Here is a 14,118-nt window from a genome sequence, read left to right as displayed (position 1 = left end):
AAATTGATCATTTACATCGTAAAATGTTTTGCTGATGACATGAATAAAATACACCGACTATGCCTACTAACAAATCCTGTCTTTAGTGTTCACTGTTCCACGCGCAGAACAAAGACAGTAAACAGTTGCGCAAATATCACTGTAATGAACCTGACCGCATGAACTAAAGCTCAACTTAAAGGCCTCAGGCAAATTCACATTTCGCACGTACCAAAAATCTTAGATTAGGTTATTTAATCCAAAAAATACAACACAACTCACGCGTCCGACATTTTCATTTATTGACTTTTGTTGTTTTTGTCAATGACCAGTACTGCCAGTGTGAAACAAAAATTACTGTGCCAGCAAAAATTCCGCCAATGTAAATTTAGTAGAGAAACAACGTGATAATTGTTATTTTACTTTTTCTTTTCTTTTCTTTTGAATACAAGTTAATTACTTTTAATAAAAAATAAAATATAAAATAACGCTTTTTATAAAAGCTACCTACCACTTTAGTTGTTTTTTTTGAGCTGGTATAATCATGGTATGAGACATACCGCCATCTATTGACGACATTGGAAAACATACGCAGCACTACTGCCCTCTGAACTTGAATTTTTGAATTACTTGATTATAATACTGCTAAATTAAAAATACTTGTTAAATAAGTAACAACCCAGAATTTTGCGTACTATGTAATTTTGCAGTATAGTACGCAATACATTTCCCTACTTTTTGTTCTAAGTTTACGCACCCTGTCGCGCAACGAGGGTTATTACTACAGTCGTATTTTTTCGACATTTTGCACGATAATTCAAAAACTATGATGAATAAAAATAAATATAAAACTGTTTTGAAATGCACATTTTGCACGATAATTCAAAAACTATGATGAATAAAAATAAATATAAAACTGTTTTGAGCCCTTTTATATGATACCCTAACAAACAAACATATTTTCGCATTTATGACAATATGGGTAGTGATTGATGATTACCCTAATCATCAATTAGGCCCGTTTTTTCAACTGCCAAAAGGAATGTAAAGAAGTTTTGGCAGGTTCTGTGTTGAAAGTTGGAACTCTGTCAAATTGTGGAAAGGACAATAGGCCAAATTAGTAGGATCCTGGTACTTAGAGCGGCCACTTCAGTTTTAACTAGGAAGTAGGTACTTACTAGATGATGCCCGTAACTTCGCCTTTAGGTTTAGGTTTTTATAAATCCCGTGGGTACTCTTTTGTTTTCCGGGATGCAAGCTATCTCTGTACAAAATTTTATATAATAAACGGATGGGCCTTTCAAATTTCCGTGGGAGTCTTTTATTTTACGGGAAAAATAGCCTAAAGAGTGGCTTAAAAAGTGTTATTTCTTGGAGGAATTATGGCACCCTTCGTGTGCGAGTCCAACTTGCACTTGACCGGTTTTTTATTTTCTAACTCACCACTCCGCAAATCCATACTTCCATACCTACGTAATATTATTAATGCGAAAGTGCGTCTATCTGTCTGCTAACTTTTCAGGTCCATTTGTTTAACCGTTTTTGTTGCGAAGCTAGCATCTTGAAATATTTGCGATATATGCAGCTAAATATCAACTGCAGCATGCACACGTACCTACTCCTCCAAGCTCATAATAGAATAGTCAACATCATGATCAATCCATCGCCGGCTCACTACAGAGCACGATGCTCCTCTCAGAGTGGGAAGGGTTTTGGCCATAGTCTACCACGCTGGCCAAGTGCAGATTAGCAGACTTCACACACCTTTGATAACATTATAAAGAACTCTCAAGCATGCAGGTTTCCTCGCGATACTTTCATTCACCATAAATGATATTTAATTACTTAAAACGCAAATAACTCCAAAAAGTTAGAGGTGCGTGCCCGGGATTGAACTTCCGACCTCCGATTAAGCTATCACTGCTTTAGAATAGAATAGCAATAGAATAGTGATTGCTTATTAAGTCAAGGGCAGTACGAAGACAGAGCAAACACTTCGGCTTCAATTTAAGTCAAATTGAATACGCATCTAATACTAATAGTAGTTCAGTACTTTACCGGGCAAATAAGAGATGGACTCTATGTCACGTAGAAAAGTGTGCGCCGAGTTACATCGAAAATAACAACAAGCAGTCAGTCATGTTTCAAAATGTAGAGACACCAGAAATGGATCTCTTTGCATCTACATCTCATGTAGTATCGAGGTTCAGATCTGTACGTCTCATCTCATTGTAGGTATATGTATGGAGAGCCACCAGTATCATAACAGTCTCGCGTGTTTTTTGTCCCCACCAATTACAAACCTAATTCTTAAAACCTTGAACTGATTACTTGAACCAATCTAGCGGGCGATACATACCTATTAAATGCTCTAAAATGGAACAGTGTTTTGTCTCGAGAGCAAACACTTACCAGCCAGAATTCATTACCTGCGATAACAAGCATAACTGATTTCAGGGGGCAAGAGATATCACAGATTGTACTGATCTCTCTAAGATCAATACCCACAAGCCAGCGTGGAAGAAATGGATGCAATGGCACGATTTCCATTATGTAAATTAGTATTATAAGTATCCCATTGCCCATTATTATTATGTTAAGTGCCCATTATCTATCGCATATTCACAAATAATATATCCGCCATGCCTGTAAAATATCTTGGTGCATAAATCGGTAATACTTAAGCGCTTTATTCACCATCCATCTTGCTGTACGTCCTGCCAAGGCCATGCACGATGCACGATGCAAAAAGACCGTGAATAGGCTTGACGAACGTAGATACTTATTATTAATTGTTTGCTGGATGTGCACGATGAATTTTGCATCCATCGAGCGCCCCCACCACCACCGCCTGCGTCGTGCAGATAGACAGTGAATAGCGCGGACGTACAGCAGAGTCGTTCTGCGTCGTGCATGCTTGATGGTGAATAGACTTGCTGTACAGCCGATTTTACCATTTAAGAGGTTGTTTCGTAACGTATGTGCTCTCTCTCTCTCGTTTAAATACTAATTTATTCCACGCCTGATGCGTGCACGACGGTCTGTATACTACATCCAGCACCGCGACCTTGAGCTGACGTACCTACCTACAGCCGGGATGGATGGTGAATAATGCGCTAGGTAGGTACTCATTATTGACAAGACAACAGTATGTTTTCAATCTTCTTTATAAAACGTAACTAAGTGTGCTAAAAGCTATTTCGTGGCTGGCAGACAAGAAACTGCAAAACCATCCATTTTGAATCTTGAATATTGTAATATCATAAACTATGCTTAGGTACAATAAGACTGGCTTAGAAAGTTTGTAGAAAGGGCGAATATATTCGAATTTTATAAGTAAAATGGCTTGTTTGCCTTTTCTACAAACCAGTGACGATAATGTATGAATTATTAGTCATAAGGCGAAAACAATCTTTACCGTTTTTGAACTACACTTTTGCTATTAGTTTTAGGGCTCAGACAGTAGGTAGAGATTGCAATCTCATACCCACACACTACAAACTAGACAGTTCAATAAACACTAGTACAGTTATAAGGGCTGGCATTTCGATCTAATTCTAAAATTTTCAATCGGGTACAATTTTGATCTCAGGTTTTGATGAAAACCTACAGCATACCCCAATAGGAATTTAAATAGGCATGTAGTTATTTAAACGAGTGAAAATAAATTCAAATTTAAAGTTTCAAGCAAACTGATGAAATGTGCGAAAACTTAAGGTCGAATATAACTGAAAACGATGATTAGAAAATATCTACTGAGACCGATCAGCGTTTATAACTTATTAACTTTTTTCATAAGTATTCTTAAATTCCCAATTAATAATATTAACAAATAATTACTAATTTTACTTAGTAATGCAATCATGCAATATGCCAGTATGTTAAATACTGGCATATTGCATGAGGAGGGCGATGATCACTCGCAATTTTAAACCAAGTTTTTCTCCTACTTTTAACTGTTGGCACTTGAATCCACAACTTATTCGGTATTTTTACACTAGTATGTATTGCCACATGCAGGCACTGCACAGCATACCAATGAAAAGGTAAGTAAGTTACTCATTTTAAATTGCAAAAATGTACTTCTTTATGTATGTACCTACTCTTTCAGTAAGAAAATTCCTTTTTCTGACATTCAAAGTTACGTAATCACGGCTCATGAACCCAAAAAAATGGCAGGCAACGTTTTCGCGGTGAAATTCGAAACGCATTTTTTAAATGAATTTTTATTGCACTTATCGATCGAATAAAATTTTTGTAAATTTTTTGGTGGTTTATTATCACTTTAGGGTCAAATTAAAACAATTTTCAAAAAGGGTAAAATACCCTATTTTCGTCATTAAGTTTGACCGTATGACCCCAAAATATCGACATGACAGTCGATCATATTATAATCAGTCTATGCAGTCGATAGCGTCAATAATGTTATCTGTATAAAATTCGTTATCGGGATTTTTTTAACAAAAATTCACGTAAGTTTTTGATAATAATATTTTAAATAGGTATGTTGTTGTATAATATATTATCTGTTAGGTATAGGTACTTGGGTGGTCCGATAATGCCGCCTACCCAACTACGAAATACCTAATGCCTAGTAAACAAAATGAAACTGTTATTATTTTTCAACAGGGTTCCTACCCCCGAAGGGTGCCAACTGGATTTACTAGCCTCACCTGTCCGTCCGTCAGTCTGGCAGCGGGACAGACGTACCGACGGACGGACAGCGGTGGCTTAGTAATAGGGTCCCGTTGGCACCCTTCGGCTACGAAACCCTAAAAAGTTTGATTGGTTAGAATACCTACGCTATATAAATGAGTGCCATACCTGCACGGACGAGAGAGAGAAATTTTCCTCCTCCGTGCATACCTCATACCTGCTATAGTCCGCGACAGGTTGAAATGGCAATCGGCGTACGAGGCAGGGGGACGCTCCGCACACCTACTCGTCATCCACGTTTGCCCGCACCGGGTTAGCACGGGGGATGTGCGGCTGTGCGAGGTGATCCCGCCCCGATTGCCATTTGAACCTGTCGCATACTATAGGTACGTTGTTTGGAGCGCACTATGAATAGACCCTTAAGCTGTGCGTGGTATAAATTTGAGTTTAATTGGAATTGCTGAAGTGGTGACGAGCGAGAACGGTGTGAACGGAAGAGTAAGAGGCATGTCTTCCGCCAGCTCTATTCGATAGTTCTTGAATATCGTGAGGAGAGCAGCGTGCATCGGCATCTTGGAAAAACGAAGACCTGGAAGAATAAACAGATTTGTATGGTATCTAAATATATAAAAAACGGTCAAGTGCGAGTCAGACTCGTATCGTATAAGAAATAACACTTCATTATTTTTTCATTTTCATGGTAGTCATTTCGAAATTTTCTGAAAAGATTTCAACTCTCTCTCAATTACTGTTACGGTACACGAGATAGGTACAGCCCGCTGACAGACGGACAGACGGACGGACAGCGGTGGCTTAGTAATAGGGTACCGTAACGGGAGTACCGTTGGAACTCTTCAGGTACGGAACTCTAAACAGCATTTTATTTTTACCTAAACATATCCTGGCGCCTTCTCCAAAAGGAAAGTAGGTGAAAGGTTTAATATCATTTCTTGCATCCCCGTAAAAACGCTCTGGTCGGAAAACCTCTGGTTCTTTAAAATAGTCTGGATTATGGTGCAAACTGTATACAGATACGTGAATCCGATCTCCTTTTTGTAAACTCAGGCCTGTTGGTAAGGTGTAGTCATCCATAACCTCCCGCGTAATGAGTCCCATGACTGGGTAAAGACGCAGCGTTTCTTCAATACAAGCTACAATATATGGCAACTCATTGACACACTCGTATTCAATTGTGTAATTTTTCGCAAAATAAGAGTCAACTTCGCTTATCACTTTTGTTTGTACATCTTGATTCTTGGATATTTCATACAAAACGTAACTTAAAGTGGTGGCTGTAGTTTCAAATCCTGCTGCAAACAGTGCTACACACTGGCTAACTAATAAGTCATTGGTCACTTCCAGGCTTATAGTCCTTTTCATTACTTATACTGTCCCCAGTTATCACCTTTTTCTTCTTCCAGGTTAATATTAGATCAACAAAATCACATGTTGAAGATTGCGTACTTTCTCTCGTTTCAAAAACTCCGCTCAAAATAGTCCCAAAAAAATTATTTATATTCTTATCGAATAATGTAAATCCTAAACCATAAAATAATGAAGGCCACATTTGTCTACAATAAAGTTTCATGCCAGCAATTTTCGATGAGTCAAATATCTTTTCACGAAGAACCATAAAAGGATTCGAACTTGCATCAGCATTTGTGTCCATCGTATTGCAATTTATTCCAAATGCGCAGCTGGTGATAACGTCAATTGTAAACATCGCTAGCAAATATTTTACGTCAAGGTATGGCGAATTTCTTGTTGCGTCTTCGAGAAGGCACTCGAACCGAGTGGCACGATCTTTTATTAAATGAAACATACCTTTTATTTTAGCTGCAGAATATAAAGGTGTGAGATTCTGACGCTGGATTTTCCATTTGTCACCACCAGTGAAAAATATATTGTTAGTTATCGGTTCCTTATGACTAAAATCGTTTACTTCTCTGCCACTAAAGTAGTAAAAGTCTGTCACAAAAACTTGTTTAATTAAATTGGGATCCTGAACAATGAGCGCTGGAGACGTGCCGTAGAATGTCCCTATGTAGGGCTCGTTTGGAAACTGTTTGCAGATTTCATGCGCAACTAATGATTGATGTTTTTTTAGTAAAATAGTTTCCTTATAATTCCCAAACAGTAGTGATGGCTTCAAGTGCGGTACTTTCCTTTTCTTCCAGTGATCATGATTTTTCGTTAGCAAATATTGTAAGGCACATATTATTATTGTAATAAAAAACGCAAAAATGTAATACAGCACCATTGTGAATGTTGTGAAGCGTTCGAGCTCCAACGAAGCCAAAATATTCTGATTCGATACGAGATTTTTTTTAGCGCTCTTTACTCAGATCACCGAATAAAATACACAGAACAAACACCGTGCGACCAGATAGTCCATTCAAAATAAACATCCAAGGTTACAATAATTCACATTAGGGCTAAACATGTTTTTTTTGCATTTTTCTAAACGGTAAGTTTTATCATAAAATAGGTCACAAAAATATTGTAGATCTATAAAAATAGTTCTCAGACAGTTTTTCCCTAAGAATCAACATTTCTAAGATGATTTCAAAAAGTTCAAAAAGTTGTGTTACGACAGTGATCTAATAAAGAGCCTACTTACTAAATGACATGCATATTATGAAGAACAACTTTTTCAACTTTTTGAATCCCTATAGCCTATATCTTAGAAATAGTGATTGTATGATCTACGATTTGTGTCTGGCCTATTTTATGATAAACAATTCATATTGAAAATACGACCGACCTGTTTGTTTGTTAGTTCCTTCTTTACGCGTTAAATACCTACTTACTCAACCATCCTGGAGGACATCATCATCACTAAACCAATTTTAGTGAAGGTACGCCACTTATTTTAGAGGTACGCCTATTTAGAGGTACAACAGTAACTATAGACACGACTATAGAGGTACGCCAGGCTACTTTCGAGATAAGTACCTACGAGAGTCACTACAGAGATACGCTGGCTACTGAGGTAGGTATAAGCTGGCTACTTTAGAGTTACACTGGCTACTTCAAAGGTACGCCAGCTTAGCTACTTTAGAGATACCTATGTCGGCTTCGACATAATATTATAATAGGTATGTCGGCTACTTTAGAGATACAACTGTCACTACAAAGATACGCCACCAACTGAGGTACCTACTTTAGAGGTACACCAGCTACTTTAAAAGTACGCCAGCTACTAGAGATATGCCGGCTTCGACCTATCTATACCACCTACGACGCGGAATTTACGCCGAGTGGCCTATCTACGCAACGTTCGTTGATCTCTAGCGTCAGTCAGATGTTTTATTTGCAATATTATATTGACGAGCATCATCTAGTAGATTATTAGTAACTTTGACATTTGAATATGCATATATATGTACCTATTCTTGGGAATTTAATATAAAATACAAACACGATTAATCATAGAAAAAAAACTCGTAGAACTGCTCCAAATATCTATTTTTATTTTAATCGGAAACAGTAATTATAGTACGCGACAGATCGAGATGGCAATGGGGTATGAGGTGGGGGTGCCCCGCACACCCGCACATCACATCACATCACGTCACATATGTCCCCAGCCCGATTGCCATCTCGACCTGTTGCGTACTATAATTAATCTATAGTATTTATTATATCCAAAAACGTCACGAAATAATCTTTTGGCTTTTAATACATATTTTTAAAACGCTATGAGTTCATTTTTAGGATTCCGTATCTCAAAAGGAAAAACGGAACCCTTATAGGATCACTCTGTCTGTCTGTCTGTCTGTCTGTCTGTCAAGAAACCTACAGGGTACTCCCCATTGACCTAGAATCATGAAATTTGGCAGGTAGGTAGGTCTTATATTATTATACATTCGGGGAAAAAACTGAAAACTGTGAATTTGTAGTCAATTCGCACAAAAAAAAATTGTGGTCATGAACTAATAATTAGTATTTTCGATTTCTGAAGTAGGATAACTATATCAAGTGGTGTATCGTATGAAAGGTCTTCACCTGTGCATTTTAAAACAGATTTTTATTTATTTTTTGCATCATAGTTTTTGAATTATCGCACTGACTCGCACTTGTTTTATTTAGATGTTTATTCGCCGTAGATACGCTAAATCTATTCTTGTCACATTTATGTTTCGTTATGGCATCTTAAGCCCTGCGTGGTATAAATCTTAGATTAATAGGGATTGCTGAAGTGGTGACGATTGAGAATGTTGTCAACGGAATAGTAAGAGGCATATCCTCCGCAAGTTCTATCCGGTAGTTCTTGAATATCGTAAGAAGAGCAGCGTGCATCGGCATCTTGGAGAAGCGAAGACCTGGAAGAATAAACAGATTTGCATATTTTCATTCAACCCTACCCGTATGTGTACCTATAAGTAGGTACAGAGTACAAACAGACCACAGCCACAACACAGCTGAAAATATGCTACTATGTTGATCGGCGCGGCGAGGTGATTACGTATCTCACGACAGGCGTAAATCTCGCCATCATTGCTGTCAAACGTCCGGCTAGAGAGAGACAGCAATAGCCACAAAGCAAAATAAGAAGAAGCAGAAGAGAGACAGCAAATGAACTCTCGCATTGCTACTGCTGTCGCGTGGCTGTCGCTACTGCAATGTTTTACGTAATCACCCCGCGGATCGTTATGCGATAGGTAATACAGCGCTTTGATAAATCGTAATTAAAAATATACTCGTAAGTTACATAAAATATCATGACAATTGCAGTATGTAGTAGGTACCAAACAGGTGCCATAGATTCTATCGTTGTCTCTGCTGCTTGAAAAACGTTGAAACGGACCTTCGAGGTCACGAAAGTTTTTTACGAGTTCATTTCCGCATTCAGCTGTTTGAGAATTGTTACATTGGAGTTTTAAACAAATTCTTAAGTCCTCATTATACCCCTCATGAGTATTACGCTACGAGAGTAATTATTCTTGGTATATCTTGGTATACACATATCGCTCCTAACTTCAGCTCTACTTTCAGCTTCAAAAACCGGTCAAGTGCGAGTCGGACTCGCACACGAAGGGTTCCGTACCATCGTACAAGATATTTTAAACCAGTATCTCCTATGGTTTTGGATTTGTCCATACTTACTGTCCCAGTTAGAAAAACACACCTAATAAATATCACACACACAAGACAAATTTCATTTTCGTCTTCATTTCTTAAAATACAATTGTATCTATGTATGAGCTTTGCATACTTGGAGTTTTAAAATACATTTGTCTACATCAGATAATTCCTATGTCATATTTTTATCTCTTTGTGTTTTTTATACCTTGATATTAGGTGTGTTTTTGTATATCTAAATTAGTGATTTCGCTAAACAAAATAAAATAATAATAAAATGTCTCGAAATTACACTAAACATAATAATACCCAAGATTATTATGTTTACTTTTGTGATAAAAGTAAAGATAATTATATTATCTAATAAGTAATGTACCTACCAGAGAAATTAAATATTTTCCTGTGCTATAAAATATCCTGCTGGTGATAGTAGTGATAACCAGCTAGACAACATAATTATGATGTAGTAGGTAAGATAAGTCTTAGCTGCATCATCGGATAATGATAAGAATTAAATAAATGATAATTATAATAAAGTTTGATTTATTGATAATGCAGTCTAAAATAGCTATTGTGTAGGAGGCTTCGGCCGTGGCTAGTTACCACCCTACCAGAAAAGCCGTGCCGTTAAGCGATTTAGCGTTCCGGTACGATGTCGTGTAGGGGCAATGGGTTTAATAAAAACTGACATAATGTCTTCCAGGTTAGCCCGCTTCATCTTAGACTGCATCATCACTTACCACCAGGTGATATTGCAGTCATGGGCTAACTTGTATCTGCATAAAAAAACCTCTTAATCGACTTAATCTACTTACTTATAATTATATTAAGATACACAGTTACTTTACCTTAGCATTGTTTTGTTTATAAATTCACATAGTTTTACAATTTTACAATCTAAATATTATAATATTAGTGCATGGCCTAGTCTAGAATTCCTTTTCATTAGGGTTGTTCGAGGATGCGTTTCTGTTCTGAGGTTGTTGTGGGTCTTTCTCGGATCTGGGCGCGTTTGGAACCCTAGTAGTTTTAGGTTTACGTTCCTAATAATTTATCACCACTATATATTACAAATTCAACAACTGACAAACAAAAAGAGCACCCAATTTGAATACATGATTTGAATTTCGAAATATTTGCATATATTATAGCGAGGGATGTGTGTGAAATCCAGCAATGGGATCACTTAATTTTATTGCTTACTCTTTACGATTTCTACTACTACAGTACGTATCTCTTGGCTGCCGATTACCGCTGATCATCTCGTCATTTCTGATATTTTAATCACGCAGAAATAATTCAAACATAGCTCCATTCATTGCCCGTTGAGTGACTTGGTATAAGCTTCCTTATAAGGCTCATAGTTTGGCACATTTATACCTATTACATAATATTTTAATATAATAAAGTATATAATATTCTGTATCAATTTCATTTCGTATTTTTTTTTTATCAAAGAAGTAATTAAACTATTAATAAACTTAAATCTAAAAAAAAAACAAAATTAAATTAAAACTAAAATAAATTAAATTAAATCTAAAACCTCGTCGAGACCACCGCAGCGAGGCATTGTACGGGCATTGTAGCGAGGCAAGATGCTGGCAGCATTACCCCTTTGGATGGCCAAACTAATTCTTTGACCAAGGTAGCTGCCAGCTCTCGGGTCCCCGGTTGACTCGATAACTCTTTTCGCAATTTCTTCAAAAAGAGCTCGAGCCCCCGGGCCCCACGGCCCCAAGGTCTCCACACCAAAACGCACGAATACGAAGCTCCCATCGAGGTTTTCATATTTGCGCCTCTTGGCCTGTTCGGCGCTGATGGCCGCTGCACCCGCCATAGAGGAGGTCGCCTGAATGTGGGATGCAGCTAAAGTGTCTACACAAGTTGCATCCCAAACAAGCGACCTGCCCATCTTCCACGGTACGAGCGTCATACCATCAGGTCTCTTGCCATCGCTACGTGCCAAACCAATAGGTTCTAGTACAGCTGGCACATGGGCGGTGGCAAGGGACCTCCGGATGATGTCGTTAAGGGTACTATGGCGGGAGAAGCGTCCAGCGCTTCTCGAACAGGCGAGCCCATGGTGGCCGAAGGCGTCAACGCAGTCACCGCAGTGGCAACGGTGAGGCTGGTTTATTGTGGCGCCAAGCCTAAGACCAATGAGAACAGAAAGTGTCGTATATATAATAAATATATTAAAAAAATATATTTATATAATTACCGGTAAGTATTAATAATGAAATAGTATTTTACACTTACCTAAACATACCCTGGGGCCTTCTCCAAAAGAAAAGTAGGTGAAAGGTTTAATATCATTTCTTGCATCCCCGTAAAAACGCTCTGGTCGGAAAACCTCTGGTTCTGGGAAATAGTCTGGATTATGGTGCAAATTATATACAGATATGTGAATGCGATCTTTTTTTTTTAAACTTAGGCCCGTTGGTAAGGTGTAGTCATCCATAACCTCCCGCGTAAGGATTCCAAAGACTGGATGAAGACGTAAAGTTTCTTCAATACAGGCTACAATGTATGGCAACTCATTGACACACTCGTATTCAATTGTGTCATTTTTCTTAAAATAAGAATCAACTTCGCTTATCACTTTTGTTTGCACATCTTGGTTCTTGGCAATTTCATACAAAGTGAAACTTAAAGTGCTGGATGTAGTTTCAAATCCTGCGCCAAACATTGCTACACATTGGCTCACCAACAAATCATTTGTCACCTCCAGGCTTATAGTCTTCTTGCCGCCAGTCTTCATATTACTTAAACTATCCCCAGTTATCACTTTTTTCTTCTTCCAGGTTAATATTAGATCAACAAAATCATTCTTAGATGATTGAGTACTCTCTCTTGATTCAAAAACTCCGCTTAAAATATTCTCAAAAATGGTATTTATACTCGGGTCGAATGATGTAAATCCTAAACCATAAAATATTGAAGGCCACATTTGTCTACAATAAAGTTTCATGCCGGCAATGTTTGATGAGTCAAATATCTTTCCACCAAGAACCATAAAAGGATTCGCACTTGCATCGGCACTTTTGTCCATCGTATTGCAATTTATTCCAAATGCGCAGCTGGTGATAACGTCTATAGTAAACTTCGCTAGCAACGTTTTTGCGTCAAGGATTTGCGAATTCCTCGTTTCATCTTCGAGGAAGCATTCAAACTGATTGGCACAATTTTTTATTAAATGAAACATACCTTTTAATTTAGCTGAAGAAAATAATGGTGTGAGATTCTGACGCTGAATTTTCCATTTGTCACCACCAGAAAAAAATAAAACCTTAGTCATCGGTTCCATATCTGTAAAATCGTTTACTTCTCTGCCACTGAAGTAGTAAAAGTCTGTCACAAAAATTTGCTTAATTAAATTGGGATCTTTTATAATAAGCGCTGGGGACGTGCCAAAGAATGTTCCTATGTATGGCTCGTTTGGAAACTGTTCGCAGATTTCATGCGTAACTAATATTTGATGTTTTTTAAGTAAAATAGTTTCCTTATAGTTTCCGAACAATAGTGAAGGCTTCAAGTGTGGTACGTTCCTTTTCTTCCAGTAATCATGATTTTTCGTTAACAAATACTGTAGGGCACATATTATTATTGTTATAAAAAATGACAAAATATAGAATAGCACCATTGTGAATGTTGAGAGTTGAGACACGTTCGAGCTCCCACACTGCAAAATACTGATTACAGATTTTATTTATAACAATGTAGGACTTAGCTTATCATTTTTCAACTGTGCTTTGTATGATAATAATAATTATTATTAATTGAATGGTAGTGTAATATTACCTATAATCATAAATAATGTATTGACAAACAGACAAAAAATTATGCAACGTGCATATAATACAGCCTGCTTCGGTCGCCACCGCCCTCCACGCGCCTTCATCCACACGACCTCGCAGGCTCGCACGACTCACTCCGGAGTCCGGACCAAATTCATGAGCTTAGCGTTTTACAATAGGCACATTGTAGGGGTTTGGACTTTGGACCACAAGGTTGGACAGACAAGACCGCGTGGAAGAACTAAATGATCATGGTGACCAGATTTAATTGACCGAGCAAAGCCAGTTTCCGACTCTTCTTGGGTGAATTTTCACATGACGGTCCGGCCCGTCCGTCTATAACCTTATAACTTCTGAATTAGTGAACAGATTTCCTGTAGGTTATGGTTATCGTTAAAAGTTCTTTTCATCAGAGCAAAAAAAAAACTTAAGTAGATATATATTTTTAATTTTACTTAAAAACTTGGAGGGCTATCAAAGTATTTTAGAACAGGTTTGTCCCTCTATGCCAAAAAACGGGTGCATCAAAAGCTGTAATTTGTATGTATACTTATGTATAATTTCAGTCACATTTTGTAGTTTAACGACAAGTATTTAAATT

At 37.6% G+C, this 14,118-nt stretch overlaps 3 protein-coding genes and 1 long non-coding RNA gene across 4 annotated transcripts in view; 1 reads left to right on the top strand and 3 right to left on the bottom strand.

The window, feature by feature from the left end:
• The window catches only part of LOC138402812 (uncharacterized), a 154,120-nt gene that overhangs the window by 91,201 nt on the left and 48,801 nt on the right, over positions 1–14,118 (top strand). The window lies entirely within an intron of this gene.
• Positions 4,938–6,015, bottom strand: LOC117984975 (cytochrome P450 6B4-like). Its single transcript, XM_034971650.2, has 2 exons — positions 5,526–6,015; positions 4,938–5,224 (listed from the first exon to the last, which is right to left on the bottom strand). Exons 1-2 carry the CDS (start codon positions 6,013–6,015, stop codon positions 5,055–5,057), a joined length of 660 nt encoding a protein of 219 aa, XP_034827541.2. The 3' UTR covers positions 4,938–5,054.
• Positions 5,981–6,957, bottom strand: LOC138402813 (cytochrome P450 6B2-like). The gene has a single exon (XM_069501065.1). The coding sequence runs from the start codon at positions 6,893–6,895 to the stop codon at positions 5,981–5,983; it is 915 nt and encodes a 304-aa protein (XP_069357166.1). The 5' UTR covers positions 6,896–6,957.
• Positions 8,666–13,405, bottom strand: LOC117984971 (cytochrome P450 6B5-like). Its single transcript, XM_034971647.2, has 2 exons — positions 11,980–13,405; positions 8,666–8,960 (listed from the first exon to the last, which is right to left on the bottom strand). The coding sequence occupies exons 1-2, from the start codon at positions 13,361–13,363 to the stop codon at positions 8,791–8,793; spliced, it is 1,554 nt and encodes a 517-aa protein (XP_034827538.1). The 5' UTR covers positions 13,364–13,405; the 3' UTR covers positions 8,666–8,790.

This window comes from Maniola hyperantus, chromosome 9, assembly GCF_902806685.2.
Source record: "Maniola hyperantus chromosome 9, iAphHyp1.2, whole genome shotgun sequence".
In the NCBI taxonomy this organism is placed as follows: Eukaryota; Metazoa; Arthropoda; class Insecta; order Lepidoptera; family Nymphalidae; genus Maniola; species Maniola hyperantus.
Note: the sequence above shows the minus strand (reverse complement) of the source record. Positions and strands in the feature narration are given on the sequence as shown.